The sequence below is a fragment of the Suncus etruscus genome, chromosome 1, assembly GCF_024139225.1.
Source record: "Suncus etruscus isolate mSunEtr1 chromosome 1, mSunEtr1.pri.cur, whole genome shotgun sequence".
NCBI classification, from domain to species: domain Eukaryota; kingdom Metazoa; phylum Chordata; class Mammalia; order Eulipotyphla; family Soricidae; genus Suncus; species Suncus etruscus.
Window position 1 is genome coordinate 85,090,532 of NC_064848.1, and position 17,736 is coordinate 85,108,267.

The window sequence follows — 17,736 nt, forward strand, 5'->3', positions numbered from 1 at the left end:
AACACCTGGTTGTGCTCACTTGAATTTGGACCTTATAAGGGTTACTCTTGGCTTTGGGTTTATCAGTGGTTCCTGGTGGGGCTCAGGGGCCATTGAAGTGCTGGGACTGAATTTAGACCTCTAGTTCAAATGGTGGAAACTTTATGCAAGACTGTTTTCCACAGAAGTACAATTGCTTTAAAGACTTTATCCTAGGCTTTGTCCTAGGTTTTGTGCAATAACCAAGATCTCTAATTACAGAAAACTCACTTTGACAATCGCAACTGAACAGAACTTCTCCTGGGACCATAAAGAAAGACCTTCAGGTAGTACAACCAACATGCCCGGAGCCTGTTGGTCTTATGACAGTTTGCTTTATGGGTGGAGGCACCCTGTATTTTTTGTTTTTTGTTTTTGGGTCACACCCAGCAGTGCTCAGGGGTTACTCCTGGCTCTATGCTCAGAAATTGTCCCTGGCAGGCACGGGGGACCATATGGGATGCCAGGTTTCGAACCATGGTCCACCTGCATGAAAGGCGAATGCCTTACCTCCTTGCTATCTCTCCGGCACCACCATCCTGTAATTCTTAGGCCAAAAATATTTCCTTTCTAATTTCCCCAACATTTACTGCATCTATGCGAAAAAAACCAAAAAGCAAAAAACCCCCCAAAAAACAAAACCCAAACAACCCCCCCAAAAAAAACTCCAAACTTGTCACACATGCCCTTTTTTTTTATGTTTTTATTTCTTTCTTTTAATTTTATTTATAGCTTTTAGATAAGGGCTCCCACCTTTTACATAGAGCCTTATAACTTGATTTATTTTTTTTTTGTTCTTTTTTGGCCACACCCAGTGACACTCAGTGGTTACTCCTGACTATGCACTCAGGAATCATATGGGATGCTGGGTATCAAACCCAGGTTCATCCTGGGTCAGCAGAGTGCAAGGCACTTGAATTATTTTGAACTGCCTCATATTTCTTTATCTTTCTACAAATAGATGAAAGAAAGAAGAAAGAAAGAAGAAAGAAAGAAGAAAGAAAGAAAGAAAGAAAGAAAGAAAGAAAGAAAGAAAGAAAGAAAGAAAGAAAAGTGAATGGGACCCAAGCCAAAGTCAACAATAGAATCAAGAGACCCAAACTATAAATAGCTAAACACAAAATGGACCTGTTACACTGGTAGTTCTAGGGGCGCTAAGGTTGGAGGTATGGAATGCTTACGAGGAACTATGGTGGAGGGAAGTCAACACTGGTAGTGGGAATGTCCCTAATTCACTGTTACTACATGCCTGAAATACAACTGTGAAAGACTTGTACTTCACATTGGTCTCAATAAAATTAAAAAAAAAAAAAAAAAGGGAAGTACACTTGCTTTAGTTCTCATGGCTGCTCATATGAACACTGTGGCTACATGCCATTGGCCAACCAGGAAATGGGAAAAGGAAGAAACAATTTCCTATAGCCTTTTTGGAACTCTTGGATTTGGTTTGTTTTGTGAGTATGGAAAAATAATGCTCTGGTCTGAGCCAACAAATAAAAGGGATCTGTAGTTAAATTATAAAATACTAAACTATAATTTGAACCAGAGAGCCTAACAGGCTGAGTGCATGCTTTGCATGAAGGAAGCCCAGGAGAAGCCTGTCATGCTGTCAAGCCAGGTTTGAGCCCCTGATCCTACTAGAACTGATCCCTGAGTGGAGAGGAAAAAAGCCCAGAGCAAAGCCGGCTGTGGCCCCAAAACAAAAACCAACAAAAGAAAACCCAGGTTCAATCCTAGACACCACATGGTCCTCCAAGCCATACCAGGAGTGACCCCAGAGCACTGAATGGTAGTTTGGTAGTAGCTCCTGAGCACTGCCAGGTGTGGCCCAAACACCATACAAGACAGACCAAGTCAAACCAAACCTCTGTCTGAGCCAGGAAGATGGCTCAAAAGGTTAAATAAAATACATGCTTCTCATGCACAAGGACCTGGGTTCAATCCCAGACTTCACATGACTTCTCAGCACTTCTGGGTATTTCCCTGGTGACCCCCACAACTGTTGGAGAGGCCCAGAAACAAATAAAAAACTTGAGCATTGTCCTTTACAAGGACAATAGAGGGGCTGGACAGAGAGCACAGTGGGTAAGGCATTTATGTATTATTTGTGATTTATTCAAGTTCAATATAGTTTCGTGTGTATCCTGCCTGTCCTCAGAGCCAGGGGTTAACCCTGCACTTCCACAAGACGAAACAAAAGCAAAAACTAAGTAAACAAAGAGAAAACCTGATAGAAAATAAGAGGAAGAGAACCAAAAAACATTTGAGATAACGTACTACTATTACCTGTTCCCCATTTCACAGCCCTGCTTAGATTAGGAAATAGGTTCATTACATTAGACATTTGCTTCTGGTCACCTGGTCATCCCACGATCAACGTTCAGTGAAGTCCCATCCCACGCTCCCAAAACAGAAATTTAAAATGGTTGCCTAATCCACGGGTGGTTCCGTGACAAAGTGTCTGCCTTGTAAACACGAGACTGTGAGTCTGAGACCTCACACTAGTCTTCCTGCTCAGAGGGATCTGCTTGCTGTGTGGGTTCCATATGGATGAACACCACTTAAGTGTGGGAACGCTGCAACCAAGTGTGCAATTCCTGGCGACCATATGTGCCAGCTCAGAGTGTTGGGTGACTCCTAGTCACCATGAAACCACCACCAGTCCTGAGAAGAAATAAAAGGGATAGAAATGAAAGAACAGGGGTTGGATGATTGCCTGGCATGCAGCAAACCAGGACTTGATCCCTGTCAACCCCATGGTACCCTGAGCACTGATAAGATCGATTCCTGAGTGCAGAGCCAGGAGTAATCCCTGAGTACCACTGGGTGTGGTCCCCAAACAAAACAAACCTAAACAAAAACCCCCAAACACTAAAAGAAGAAACGAAAGAACAAAATTCTTCCCAGGGGCCTCATAGTTTATTTGTCCCAAGCAAGGAACTCTCCAGGGGAAGAGAAAAAGATTTAAAACCAAGGGTCTAACCGTGGAGAAAGTAAGGGAAGAGGCCGTCTCTTAAAGCTCCCTTAGTGATGTGGACAAGCCTCAACTCCTGTGTGTGTGTGTGTGTGTGTGTGTGTGTGTGTGTGTGTGTGTGTGTGTGTGTGTGTGGTGGAGGAGGAGGAAGTATCGCTGGCTCTAGATAAAAACTGGCGGGACCATAATGCATTCGAGCGATGTCGACAGGTTATACGGGACCAAGTGGAAAAGTTTGGCTACAGGGAGTAGGAAACGGGCTCCTCCCCTGGTTGTCCTCCCCATTTCTCTGCTAGGACCCGCGTGTGCTTGCGTGGACTGGTGGCCTCGAGAACCTGGGCCTAAGTACCTGAGCTGCAGACACATATGTGATGGAAAAACAAGGTGTGCCTCTACCTCAAAGTGTCAGAAGCTACCCCTCCACCTTTCCACTGTGCTAAAAAAAATAGATTTGGGACCCCAGCTCAGCCACAAAGGCCTTCAAAGGAAACAGAAAGCCGAGGAGTAGATTTTGGAGTTATCATAGGCATCATCTGCATTTGCATCATATCCTATGCATCACATGCATAGGATGTCTCCCTGAGCCAAAGCCGGCTGCCCTAGTCCCGCTGCCAAGGGTTCACAGAGTCCCCGCTTCCTTAAGGAAGTAGAGGACTTGGAGATCCCTTGCACAGAGATACCAATACTTCCAGTTCCTCCTCCCAATACTCCGCTCTTTTTGTTTGGGGGCCACATCTGGCTCTGTGCTCTGGGATCACTCCTGACGGTGCTCAGGGGAACCTTACGCAGGGCCAGAGATTAAAAAAAGCAAAAAAGCTTTGCCTCTGTACTGTCTCTCTGAATTCCTTTTTACCAAACCTCGGGCCTTTCGTACCTTTTTATTTTTCCTCCAAATCAATAAACGTGGTGACCCCTATTTTCGATTATTTTCGAGGCCCGAAGACCCTGGCCCACATGTGAGTCCCCCCAAACCTCAGAGCTGATTGTTCACGGGCGCCCCACCCAGCAAATGCATCTGCAACGGAACAGACCGCTCCAAACGTCTCCTCCACCGGGGAGAGGTCCGAGGTCGGCGCGCGGCCTCCCCGTCTGCCACACGCCGGCCTGGGTCCCCCGGGAGGCCGGGAGGCGGGCGGTGGAGAGCCGCGGGGCTCGCTCCCTCCTCCCGCCCGTGCTCCCCGCCTCCTTCGGGGCCGTCCCGGGCTGCGGGGGCGGGGCCGGGCGGCGTGGCGCTGCGGGCCGAGGTGCTTGCGGACCCGCGGGGCTGGGGCTCGGGCTCGGGCTCTGGCTCGCGAGCGGGCGCGGGCGCGCGGAGCAGCCCCGCCGACCCCCTGGGCAAGGCCGGCTCGGAGAGACTGAGCCTCCGGAGCGGGAGGGTGCAAGCCAGCCTGCGAGCCAGCCAGCCGGCCGCGGCGGCCCAGCGGCGCTTCGCTCGGCCCTGGCACCGGGGGAGCGCGCGCCTGCCCGGAGGAAGCGTCCGCGCGCGCCATGTCGGCCGGGCCCCCCAAGGCCCTGCCGTCCACGGGGCCCCAGTCCCTGCGCGACGTGCCGCACCCGCTGGCCGGCTCCAGCAGCGAGGAGGCCGTGGGCGGCGACAGCACGCCCAGCCCCGATCTGCCGCGGACGCGCAGCTTCGGCGACAAGGTGGGCGCGCGGGGCGCGGGACGCTGGGCACCCGGGAAGGGGGTGACGGAGGGCTCCGAGGGCCCCGGGCCGCGCCCCACGCCGGCGCCCCAACTCTCCCTCTCCCTCTTCTCTCTCGCCCCCGGAGCCCTGGGAGCGGGCGTCTGGGCTCTGTCACCCTCTACTGGGTCGGCGCCGCCCGGGGAGCGGCCGGAGGGGACGCGCTGGCAAGTCCCGCCCGCGCGGCGCGGATGACAGCTGGAGGGGAGGGCTCGGGGGTGCGCCTCGGGGCCCCTGACCCGTCCCGGGCTGGGGTCCCGACTCCTTCCTTCTCCTTCCTTCCTTTCCGGCTCAGCTGCACTGTCACTTGTAGCTCCTCCGGGCAAGAGTTCCAGCCCGGGCTGGAGATGACACCCCAAGTCATCTCCCTCTCCAAACCCCAGCGCCCAGGTCCTCCCCCATCTGTCTGGCCATGGGTGGCAAGCGGGGCGGCGTGGTCCTTGTGGGTGATCCAGACCCGCTGTGGCGGTGGCTTTGGCTGGAGGAGAGTCGAGCTGTGGTTTTGCTGTCTGGGGGCCCCTTTCACCTCCGCCTGCCTCCTACACGCTTTGGGTTTGGCAGAGGCTGGTTTTTGTGGCTGGTGGCAATCGAGCTCGCCCTTTGACCTTCTTTGTGCCGAGGGCGGCATTCGGGAGGCGCTGGGGTTTCTTAGCAGCTGCACCATCGTCCTTGCTGATTGCAGGGAATGCAGAGTCCCAGGAGAAGCCTCCCCACCTCCACCCCAATTCCCCACCACCGCCGTGGTCACTCATTGCAGAAGTCAGCTGTGCTCTCCACACTTGAGAAGGGGAGTGCATTTTTTTTTTCTTCCTCTCTCCTCCCAGTGAACAGTGAGGTTGAATACTGGATGGAATGGGGGTGGGGGGTCACCCAGGTTTCTTGCTCCATAGATGGTTTCTTGCACCCAGGTTTCTTGCTCCACAATTGGGACATTATGGAAATGAGTGAATTGACCAGACACTCAGAATAAGAGCAGGGGAGTGAGGAGTGAGACTGGGACACGTCTTCATGGGAAGGTCTGAGAATGCAAAGTGGGAAGTGGGCCTTGGGTGAAGCATGCATGAGGAGGAACAAGGGGACTTATAAAACCATTGGGGTTTCTTGAAGTCTCTGTATGTAGGCTCTTTATTTATTTGTTTGTTTTTGGTTTGGGGCCACACCCAGATGTGCTTAGGGCTTACTCTTAGCTCTGTGCTCTGGGATCAATCCTGACAGGGCTGGGGGAACCATTTGGGATGCCAGAGATCAAACCTGGGTACCCCTACCCCTTCTTCAAGACAAACGCTTTGCCACCGTGCTATCTCTCTGGCCCCTGTGTGTTTTGCTATTATTTTTATTGTAATTTACATTTTTTGTGGGGGTCACACCCGGCAGCGCTCAGGGGTTACTCCTGGCTCTATGCTCAGAAATCGCTCCAGGCAGGCTTGGGGGACCATATGGGATGCCGGGATTTGAACCACCGTCCTTCTGCATGCAAGGCAAATGCCTTACCTCCATGCTATCTCTCCAGTCTCATAATTTAATTTTTTATTTTTATTTTTGGGGATGTGCATCCTGTTGGATGCTTGGGGGTTGCTTTTGAAGCTGTGGGTGTCTCTCTCTCTCTCTGTGTATTTTGTATAGTATCAGGGATCAAACAGATCTCTAAGCATGGATGTACTGCAGGCAATCATCCCTCTTCTAGGGCCAATAATTATTTCATTTAAAGATTTATGTCATTTGGAAAGCTCTTACTCATATATACCATTCAATAAGTAATGGTTGAATGACTAAATGAATTATTTGTTCCTTTCATCAGGACTGGGCCGGAAAGATAGATAAGACATTTTTCTTGCATGCTGCTGACTCTGTTTGGTCCCCAGCATTGCACAATGGTCCCTGAGCACTGCGGGGAGTGATCCCTGGACATAACCAGATATGATGCCAAAATTTAAAAGAAAAGAAAACTCTTCAGAGTTGGAATGATAGTACCTGGGTAGAGAGCATGTCCTGTATCTGGATGACCCAGGTTCTATCCCTGGCATCCCATATGGTCCCTTGAGCACCACCAGAAGTAATTTTTGAGTGCAGAGCCTCTGAACACTACTGGGGTGTGGCCACATAACAAACAAACTCCCCAAAAGGAAAACAAAGAAAAACCTTCTTAGAGACAGATTATGTTAGGGAAGGAACTGAAGTTGAACCTGAATTCCTTCTCAGGTTCTCTGTGGAATAGTGAACTAAGGATATAATGCAGGGAAATAGATTATAGCAAAACAAGCACTGTAAAAAGTCTCTGTAAGTCTTAATCCTGGGAGCAGCCTCGGTGAGTGGTTCAGCTTTAGGCCTTTTGCAATCTTGTTGGCTCCAGGATGGCAGGCGTGGAAGGTTGGATGCTTCCAGGCTCATTCACAGGGTGATCTGTGGGCCCCTGTTCTGGGGGTGTTCAGCTGCTTGACATTGTGGCTGGTTTCCCTTGGAACTACTGAGCCAAGAAATGAAGGGATCTCCTTAAGGGTGTGCATAATCTGACTTGGATATGACATCTGTCTGCCATAATCTTTTGACCTCATAGACCACGATTAGGACAGTATGGGCAAAGGGTATAAATTTTCAGAGGTGGGGACACCAGGAACATGTTGAAGGCTATAAAAAATACAGCAGGCCCTCAAATAGTATCATTTTGCTCAGTGTCCTCATTAGAGCACTGATGAGAGAAAGATCCTAACCTGTGTTGAACCAGAGGATGTTACTTGAGGATCTGGTTTCATTATGCATTATGTTCTCAGCAGCTGGAGAGAAAGCTGAGGGGGGTATGTACTTTCTTTGCATGTAGTCAACTGAGTTCTATAGCCAGCACCTCATAGGATCCCTCTAACCTGACAAGAACTGATTCCTGAGTACAGAGCCTGGAGTAAGCCCTGGGCACTTCTGGGTATGGACCAAAAGCAGAAAAAGAAAGGAAAAAAAAAAAAAAAGGAAAAAGTCAGTTTTCAGGTACCTCTCAGTGTGTTCAGTGAAGACTTAGCATACGTATTTAACAGTTTTACTGTTGGAGGATCCTGTCTCGGGGCTAGGTTTGGGGCTGGAGAGATAGTACAGTGGGTAGGGCATTTGCTTTGCACTTGGAATGTAGGTTTCTATCCCAGGACCAAAGGTGGTTGGTTCGAATCCTGGTGACCCATATGGTCCCTCGTGCCTGCCAGGAGCTATTTCTGAGCAGACAGCCAGGAGTAACCCCTGAGCAACGCCGGGTGTAGCCCCAAAACCAAAAACCAAACCAAAATAAAACAAAACAAAAACCAAGAATCAAAAATGTAGGGCCTGGTACTACTAATAAGTAATAAATTTACCACTACTAATACAATTTCCTAATAAGTACCTGGCAGACCAATGTGCTGTACCCCCAAGGGCTCGTCGGTGGGCAGGAAGTTGAATGAATGTGGGTTTCTTCTGCAGAACCAGTTCTATAAGAGGAAGAGGTTTTGAGGCACTGTTATTAATTATTGACTATTTAATAAGTCTTAGCACAGCTGTGAGGAGCATCAAAGTGACATCATTCCCACGAGTGTAATTAATACTCAGCCAGTGCTCCTCTGAGGCTCAGCCGTGTAATTTTTTTTTCTGCTCTGTCTGGGAGTAACATTGCCCTTGAGTCGCGGTGTGCATGTATGTTCTGGTAACTGGAGAGAGAAGCCAGAGCCGCTGGGAGCAGCAGAAGGAAGTGCCTTCATCCTGCTTTCTCTTGCTGAGGTAGCTGGAGCCCTGCCTGGAGCAGAGTGGGAAGCTCTGTGTTTTATTGTCTCTGAGAAGATCTGTCGCGCTTTTTGTGTGGACCCTGCGATTGTGATCCAAAGTGTGTGTTTCAGACTCCAGGAAGGGAGGGTTTGGAAGCTTCTTAAGAAAGCAGGTTGCATGCCACCGAACCAGGACAGCCCCGAGTTCGATTCGTGTGGCATCCCTTGCACGAAGCTGATCCAGGACAGATGGTGGTTTGAATCCTGGCATTCCATATGCCACCCCACCCCCCAAGCCTGCCAGGAGTGGTTTCTTTTCTTTTTTTTTTTTTTTTTACATTTTATATTTGGATTTATATAATACTTGGATTACATAAAGTGCTTTCCCATGTGTCCAAACACTGGCCAATAAGAAAATGAGTGAATAACTTGTCATCTTGCTCCTGCCTCTTAGAGACATGTGACCTTAGCAGAAAGCCACCTTGATTCTTTCTGCCCTCAGTTTCTACCTCTATAGAATGGTACTTCTCTTTCATTTAAATTAAATTTTTATTTTTATTTTACCAGGAATAAATATATATCTTGGTTTTTGGGTCATATCCAGCGGTTCTCAAGGGCTACTCCTGGCTCTGCGCTCAGAAATTGCTCCTGGTGGGGCCGGGAAGGTGGCGCTAGAGGTAAGGTGTGTCTGCCTTGCAAGCGCTAGCTTAGGACGGACCGCGGTTCCATCCCCACAGCATCCCATATGGTACCGCCAAGTCAGGAGCGATTTCTGAGGGCATAGCCAGGAGTAACCCCTGAGCAACAAACGGGTGTGGCCCAAAAACAACAACAACAACAACAACAACAACAACAAAGAAATTGCTCCTGGCAGGCTCGGGGGACCATATGAGATTTTAGGAGTCGAACCACCATCTGTCCTGGATCAGCTGCATGCAAACAAATGCCCTATCCCTGTGCTATCTCTCTGGCCCCTCTAGGAGCGTTTTCTGAGTGCTGAGCCAGGAGTAACTCAGTGCCACCAGGTGTGGCCCAAAAACCAAAGTAAATAAATAAATAAAGCAGGTTCTCTCAAACCCACGAATACACCAAGAGAAAATGTTTACACCCCAATGAGGGTGGGATCCATTTGGAAAATCAGTGGTTTTCAACATTATGGCAATTGGGGGTGGGGCTTGTCTTCACTTTCCCAAAGGATCTAAGACTCTTCCAGGCACCCCAAAGTTCCAGCGCCCTTTCACCATTCAAATGTGCCCCTAACCCTTTCTTTTCACTTTTCTCCCTGAATCACCATAAATTTCATAGTATATGAATTAAAAAATTTTATAGTATATGAATTAAAAAAAATAGAAATCAGGTTCTGGGGCTATAGTGTTAGCACATCAATGAGGCATTTGCCTTGTATGCAGCTGACCCAGGATGAACCGAGGTTCAATCTCGGCATCCCATATGGTCCTCAAGCCTGTCAGGGGTGATTTCTGAGGGCAGAAGCAGGAGTAATCCCTGAGTACTGCTGGGAATGGCCCACTCCCACCCCCCAAAAAGGGGAAGAAAACAGTTTCTGTTGTGCAGAGGGAGCTGCTTTTCCTGGATCCAGGATGATGCCAGGTGTTTTGCCTCTGTGCAGTGAATACTTTTGAAAGGTACTGGGGTGGGAAAGACCAAATGCCATGGTCTTAACCATCCCCCACTTTCTTTAATCCTTTTTAGAGGTATGAGGTATGAGGGTGGTGGGGATTTCTTTCACCCCCAAACCTTTCTGTTGGTTTTGAGCCACACCCAGATATGTTAAGGGTTATTCTTAGGGCAGGCCCCCACTACGGCCCTCCTCTCACCCCGATGGCTGGTATTTCTCTGGATGAGAGCAAACTCAGCAGCCTTCTTATGTCACTTCTTCTCCACCTGATCTGTGAGCCACCTCCCCTTTTCTTTTCTTTTCTTTTCTTTTCTTTTCTTTTCTTTTCTTTTCTTTTCTTTTCTTTTCTTTTCTTTTCTTTTCTTTTTTTTCGGGCCACACCCGTTTGATGCTCAGGGGTTATTCCTGGCTAAATGCTCAGAAATCGCCCCTGGCTTGGGGGACCATATGGGATGCCGGGGGATCGAACCATGGCCCTTCCTTGGCTAGCACTTGCAAGGCAGACACCTTACCTCTAGCACCACCTTGCCGGCCCCTCCCCTTTCCTTTTCACATCTGCTCCCTGCACTCAGCTGCTTCACCCTCAAATCAGCCTTTCACCCTTTGCCACTCCCGGAATTGAACACTTCCCTGCCCACTTCCCCTCCAACCCCTTTTCCACGCTCTCGCAATCAATCCCTTCACCAACTCAGACTCCTCCTTGCCATGAAATCTGGAGCTCAAGGCATCTTTTCCTCCTGTTTCCCCGCTCCCCTCTATAATCTCTGCTCTGCTCCCTTGAGACCCTAGCCTCTGATTTCACCACTCCAGGAGCCTGAGATGAGGCATATCCCATGCCCACATAGGGTGGCCTTCAGTGGTCATCTGCTTAATTGGATGACATGCTTTGGATAGGAGATAAAGTGGGGGTGGCAAAGGAGTTTAGGGTCACTGACTGTGAAAGTGGAGGGCTGAGAACTTGAGGCAGGATTCAGGGGACCATGTTGGATGCCTCAGCTTGAGTTTAGATTGTCTGTGTGCAAGGGGAAGACTCTATTCTCTAATATCACTTCTGCCCTATCTTTTATTTATTTATTTATTTATTTATTTATTTATTTATTTATTTATTTTGGGCCACACCTGATGACGCTTAGGGGTTATTCCTGGCTTTGCACTCGGAAATCACTCCTGGCTTGAGGGACCATATGGAATGCTGGGGGATTGAACCTTGGTCTGTCCTAGGCTAGCATAGGCAAGGCAGATGCCTTACCACTCTGTGCCACCTCTCCGGCCCCAAGCCCTATCTTTCAAATAATAAAAAAACATGGTGTGGGAGAGAGGGTTTGAACTAAACCATCCTGTGCTCAGTACTTACGCTTGCCTCTGTGCTCAGGGGTCATTCCTGACAAGATTTGGGGGACCATATGAAGTGCCCAGAATCAAACCCTGACCAACTGCTTGTAAGGCAAGTACCTGACCCACTGTACTATCTCTCCAGCCAGAATTAGGTTTCTTTCAGTTAAATGGACACATAGCACATGCAGACAGGTTTGAAGAGGGAAAAAAAAAAAAATCAAACAGTTGGATCCTTGGCTTTATTTAGTACAGTGATCTTGGCCTTAGGAGTGTCAGGAAGCTCATGTGGCGATGATGTGGAGACCTGCCACTTCCTTGCCAGTGGATTGCTGTGGTGCTCCCTTTATCCTCAGGTGCTACATAGAAGCTTCACCGCTAGGGCAGAAAGAGCATCTTTCCTGAGAGCTTCGGCCAAAATACTGGCCCAAGCCTCTCCCTCCCCAAAGGAAAAAAATATATATATATAAAGAATAAAATGTATCTGTGCGGTTTAAAGTTTTTATTTTTATTTTTATTTTAATATTTTTGGTTTTTGGGCCATACCCGGCGGTGCTCAGGAGTTACTCCTGGCTGTCTGCTCAGAAATAGCTCCTGGCAGGCATGGGGGACCATATGGGACACCGGGATGAGAGAGAGAGAGAGAGAGAGAGAGAGAGAGAGAGAGAGAGAGAGAGGAGAGAGAGAGAGAGAGAGAGAGAGAGACAGAGAGACAGAGAGAGACAGAGAGAGAGAGAGAACTGGTGGAGAGAGAGAACTGGAGAGAGAGAACTGGAGAGAGAGAACTGGAGAGAGCGAGAACTGGAGAGAGAGAGAGAGAGAGAGAGAGAGAGAGAGAGAGAGAACTGGCATTCTTGCCCTACTCTGGGCTTGCGCTAGAGGTAAGGTGTCTGCCTTGCAAGCGCTAGCCAAGGAAGGACTGTGGTTCGATCTGATCCCCGGCGTCCCACATGGTGCCCCCAAGCCAGGGGCATTTTCTGAGTGCTTAGCCAGGAGTAACTCCTGAGCATCAAACAGGTGTGGCCCGAAAAACCAAAAAAAAAAAAAAAAAAAAAAGGCAGGTTGTGGCTCTGGGGAGCAGCTGGAAAGTAGAAATGTTGGCAAAGCAGGAAAGGAATCTGCTTGAGACCTTCCCCAATCTTTTCTCTTCCTTGCCATTTTCTTTTCTTTTCTTTTCTTTTCTTTTTTTTTGATTTTTGGGCCACACCCGGCAATGCTCAGGGGTTACTCCTGGCTGTCTGCTCAGAAATAGCTCCTGGCAGGCATGGGGGGACTGGATTCGAATCAACCACCTTTGGTCCTGGATCGGCCGCTTGCAAGGCAAAATGCCACTGTGCTATCTCTCCGGGCCCTTCCTTGCCATTTTCTAACTTCTCTGCGCTCTTCTCTCCTTCAAGCCTTTATTTATTTATTTATTTATTTATTTATTTATTTATTTATTTATTTATTTATTTATTTATTTATTTATTCATTCATTTATTGGTTTATTTATTTTGGTTTTGTTTTGTTTATTTTGTTTTTTTGCCACACCCATTTGATGTTCAGGGGTTACTCCTAGCTATGCACTCAGAAATCGCCCCTGGCTTGGGGGACCATATGGGACGCTGGGGAATCAAACCACAATCATCCTAGGTTAGCGTTTGCAAGGCAAATGCCTTACCTCTAGCACCACCTCTCTGGCCCATTTATTTATTTTATTTTATTTTGGTTTTTGGGTCACACCCGGCAGTGCTCAGGGGTTACTTCTGGCTCTATGCTCAGAAATCACCCCCAGCAGGCACGGGGGACCATATGGGATGCCGGGATTCGAACCATCATCTTTCTGCATGAAAGGCAAACACCTTACCTCCATGCTATCTCTCTGGCCCCTATTATTTTTATTTTTCTAAATATTTTGATATTTTGGGGCACACCTGGCAGTGCTCAGGTATCACTCCTTTCTCTGGGCTCAGAAATTGCTCCTGACAGGTTTGGCGGACCATATGGGATGCTGGGAATCAAATTGGGATTTGTCCCGGGTTGGCCATGTGCAAGGCAAACACCCTACTGCTGTGCTACCACTCTGGCCCCTCCTTCAAGCTTTTAGATATCAGTCTATGATCTTCTCAAATCATGCCCTGATTTCCAGGAACTCTGCCCAGATCTCCAAAACCATCAGTTCCTCCACCTTTGTCTCCAGTGGCTGCTAACCTCTCCCACGGCCACACCCTTGCACTATACTGAACTGGTTCAGCTCCGTAAAAACCTCCCGATAGCATCTCCTCCCCTGCCACTGAGATGAGATGGCGCCTGCTTTCACTGCCTTGAGACTCCAGACTCAAGCCACTAGCCTGGACAAAAGTGGCCTTTAAACTCTGTAGGCCAAGAAAAGTGGGGAACCGTGCACTTCCCCCTTTCTCCTCATCTCACACCCATTCTAGAACATTCCATGGTCATATGCTCTTTGCCCTACACCTAGAGTACCGTAGTCTCTCGGAGCCCATGCAGATATATATGTGGTACCCGGGTGAGGGTATCAGTGAGGGTAGACATCCTTTTCTTTTTCAATGAAGAGGTTCCATCTAAACTTCTAAAGCTTTCTTCCTACTGTGTAAGGGCGACCTATTCTTTTTTGTTTGGGAGGGAGGGAGGTTAGAGGGGGGAAAAGGGAGGCAAGGGGGTGGGGCCTTCTATTCTAATGGCAGGGGTGTGTGTGTTTGGGGGATGAGTGTCCACTTCTACCTTTAAAAATACAGAAGCTGCCAGAAAGACTCTTCGGGGCCAGAGATAGCATGAAGATAAGGCATTTGCCTTGCATGCAGAAGGATGGTGGTTCGAATCCCAACATCTCAGATGGTCTCCCGGGCCTGCCAGGAGCGATTTCTGAGTGTAGAGCCAGGAGTAACCCCTCAGCGCTGCCCGGTGTGACCCCAAAACCAAAATAAATAAATAACTAAAAAATAAAAATAAAGGGGCCAGAGAGGTGGTGCTAGACATAAGGCATCTGCCTTGCAAACACCTGAGAGCTGCTGGGTGTGACCCAAAAACCAAAAAAGAATATAAAAAGACTTCCTTCACCAGATTACATGCAGTTTTAGTCCATTGCTGACCTTCCTTTTTTGCCCTCTGTGGTGGAGGAGATGCTTTGGCAGCAATGCCTGAGGTGTTTTAGCATTGTGGTCAAAGATGGACATCATGTACAGCTGGGGGATCCAGGTTGACTGTGAAAGAAGGGGAGAGGGGAACTGTGCAAGGCAGTGGCTTTCAGTCCATGGCCCATGAACTGGTCAGTGAAAAACACTGGTGGGTAGAGAGATAGTACAGGGGTTAAGACATTACCTTGCCAGAGGGCAACCCAGTTTGGTCTCTAATACCCAGAGAGACCTTTGAATCCCACCAGGATTGATCCCTGAACATAACTGGATATAGCTCTAAACCAAAACATAAACAACAAATTATTACTTTTTGTTTTGAGCCTATACCTAGTGATGTTCAGGGATTATTCCTGGAGGTACTTGAAGGACCGTATAGAATTTTGGGGATCGAATTCAGAATGTGCTATGAGCTATGTGCAAGGCAAATTTGCTACTTGCTGAGCTATTGTTCTGTGCACTCACCCCATACTTTTTTTTTTAAAGATGGAAGGAAAAGCAAATCATTGGGATGATGGTCAGTGGCAGGGCCCCTTCCTCAGCTTTGAGCCTGGGATCTGGAGTCTCCTGAGAGTCACTGTAGTGGATTCTCTGAGCTAGGAGGAGGCCATTCTCTCTGATTCAATTCTGGGGATTTGGAGGCTCTTATCTGGAGACCCCGCTTTGTGTGTTATCTAGCTACATTCCCATGGCCTCGTTCCCTGCCATCACCTCTGTGTTCGTATTCAACCATGCTAATGGCTTGCAGACTCAAAGAAGAGCATGAAGACAACTTCTGGTGAGGCCCCAGCCTTACAACTCCGGGTGAGGCCCCAGCCTTTGGGGCAGAACAGACTTGCAGCTCCTGCTGAGGCCCCTCACTTTTCCAGCTTCTGCTGGGCTCCTGGCTCACAACTTACTTCCTCCTAGTGAAGCCCTACATGCTCTTTATCTCAGACGGGTCCAGTCTCTGTACTGCTCACACTGGTTTTGTGTTTTCCAGCACTGCTTTCAACCTTTCCACCCCTGCCCAAAGACCTAGTGATAAAAAAAAAACCAGTTTTTTGTTTATTTTAGGTGTTCTGGGGGCTATTCCTGACTGAGTGTTCAGGAGTGACTCCTGCTGGTGTTAGGAAAGGGATTGCCATAGGGGATCATAAGGAGCCCTGTGGGATACTAGACCTATGTCTTTACCCCTGCACTATCATTCGGCCCCCTAAAAACCACAGTTTTAGACCAGGGCTGCTGAAACTTTTCTACTCATGACCTCTTTTTGGCTGGAGAAATGCAACCTGGGTAAATGCTCCCAGGAACACCTGGGAATTAAATGCTGCTTGGTTTTGAATTAATATTTGGTCATTGGATGTTCAGAAACCTTTTGCTTCTGCTAAATATTTGTTGCCCTCACTGCCCCACCCCACCATATGTGACCTGTGGGGTTGAGATTGATAGTTTGGATTCTTGGCTTCAAGCAGTTGTCTGGGTTTGAATCTCAGTTCTGCCACTTTGAGTCATTGTTCACATCTAGTTAGCACCAGTTCTGAGCCCAGGGTCCACAGGGGGGACTTTCCCTAAAGGAGGTGCTGCTGGGGAAAGCCAGTGAGCTTGTTCGTGGTGGCTAACAGTGAGCCTAGAACAGTGTTGGCAGGTAAAGGCCCCATCATTTCCTAGCGTTGGATGCCCTGCAGCTTCTCTGTACTTTCCTCCTTGGTGATCAGTTCCTTGGGAGGAAAAGCCACTAGAGGTATTTCAGACCTAGAGGTGGTGATGGAAAGGTGAGCACAGATCACAGAGGAAGTGAACCGGAGGGGCAACAGCCTTCCCTGGGGTCTTCTTTGGTTTTTGTTTTTGGGCCATACCAGCCATGCTCAGGGGCTACTCCTGGCTCTACATTGATAGTAATTACTCTGGGTGAGTTCTAGACCATATGGGATGCTGGGGATTGAACCTGGGAGACCCAGGTCAGCCATGTGCAAGGCGAATACTACTTGCTTTACTGTACTATCTCTCAGGCCCCTGTCCTGGGATCTTTTATGAGTATTTCTCTGACATGTGCCTCCTAGCTAGGTCTTCCTGAGGTGGCTCAGATCGGGAAGAGAATGGGAAGGATCTTCGAGACAAAACCTTTGTTTCCTATGATGTGGAGAGTGTCTGACTGAGCCGGAAGCTTGAGAGGTAAAGGCTGCTGGAGAGGAAGAGGGGGCAAGTCTAAAGGTCACAGGAGTCTGCATCCCCCAAGCCCGCTATGTGGAGCAGCTTGTGCCTTAGACTTCCTGGGTACGGGAGGTCATAAATTCCACTTCAGTGTCTTATTGTTTGAAAGTCACACCCAGTGTTGCTCAGGGATCATTCCTGGCAGTGCTTCTGGACCCATATGTGGTGCCAAGAATTGGACTGGGTGCAAGCAAGGCAAGTGCCTTATCAGTGGAACTATCTGTCCAGACCAATTCCCTTTTGTTGATTCTCTTTAAACTAGATTTTTCATTTTAAAATTTTAAAATAGATAAGTAGAAACCAGTGCAGTGACCTTAAAATGTGGGGCAGAAGATAGGTTTTTCGGGCCTAAGAGATAGCATAGGAGTATGCTTTGCATGTGGCCAACCCAGGACAGATGGTGTTTTGATTCCCAGCATCCCACATGGTCCCCTAAGCCTGGCAGGAGCAACTTCTGAGTACAGAGCCAGGAGGAACCCCTGAGCATCACCGGGTATGGCCCAAAACCCCCCCCTCAAAATTTTTTTTTTGTTTTTTTTGGGTCACACCGGTGGTGCTCAGGGGTTACTCCTGGCTGTCTGCTCAGAAATAGCTCCTGGCAGGCACGGGGAACCATGTGGGACACTGGAATTTGAACCAACCACCTTTGGTCCTGGATCGGCTGCTTGCAAGGCAAACGCCGCTGTGCTATCTCTCTGGGCCCAAAAATATATTTTTTTAATTTTATTGAAACAATTGTGATCTGCAAAGTACTTCATAGTTGAATTTCAGATATACAGTGAGTCTGGGCCATTCCCACCACCTCCCTTCACCTGTGGACAGTGTCAACCTCCCTTCACCTGTGGACCCAGAGTACATCCTCTCCAACACCCCTTGCCTCCTGGCCTGCCAGTGTAACAGGCTCATTGAGTTTAGGTTGTTAAAACTTTAGGTTCCTTGATTCTATCATCATTGACTTTGTCTTGGATATTTAGTTTTATCCTTATTTATTTCCCTGCCAATGTATTCGAGACACTTGGCCCCTAACCTTTCTTTTTCTCTCTCTTTTTTTTT

At 48.5% G+C, this 17,736-nt stretch overlaps 1 protein-coding gene across 1 annotated transcript in view; it reads left to right on the forward strand.

Moving 5' to 3' along the window:
* The first annotated feature begins 4,388 nt into the window (after nt 1–4,388).
* Nucleotides 4,389–17,736, forward strand: part of SNX30 (sorting nexin family member 30) — a 119,214-nt gene continuing 105,866 nt past the window's right edge. Inside the window, exon 1 of the mRNA XM_049784661.1 lies at nt 4,389–4,636. Coding sequence (XP_049640618.1) covers nt 4,481–4,636 — 156 coding nt within the window. The 5' untranslated portion in view covers nt 4,389–4,480. The remainder of the gene's footprint in view (nt 4,637–17,736) is intronic.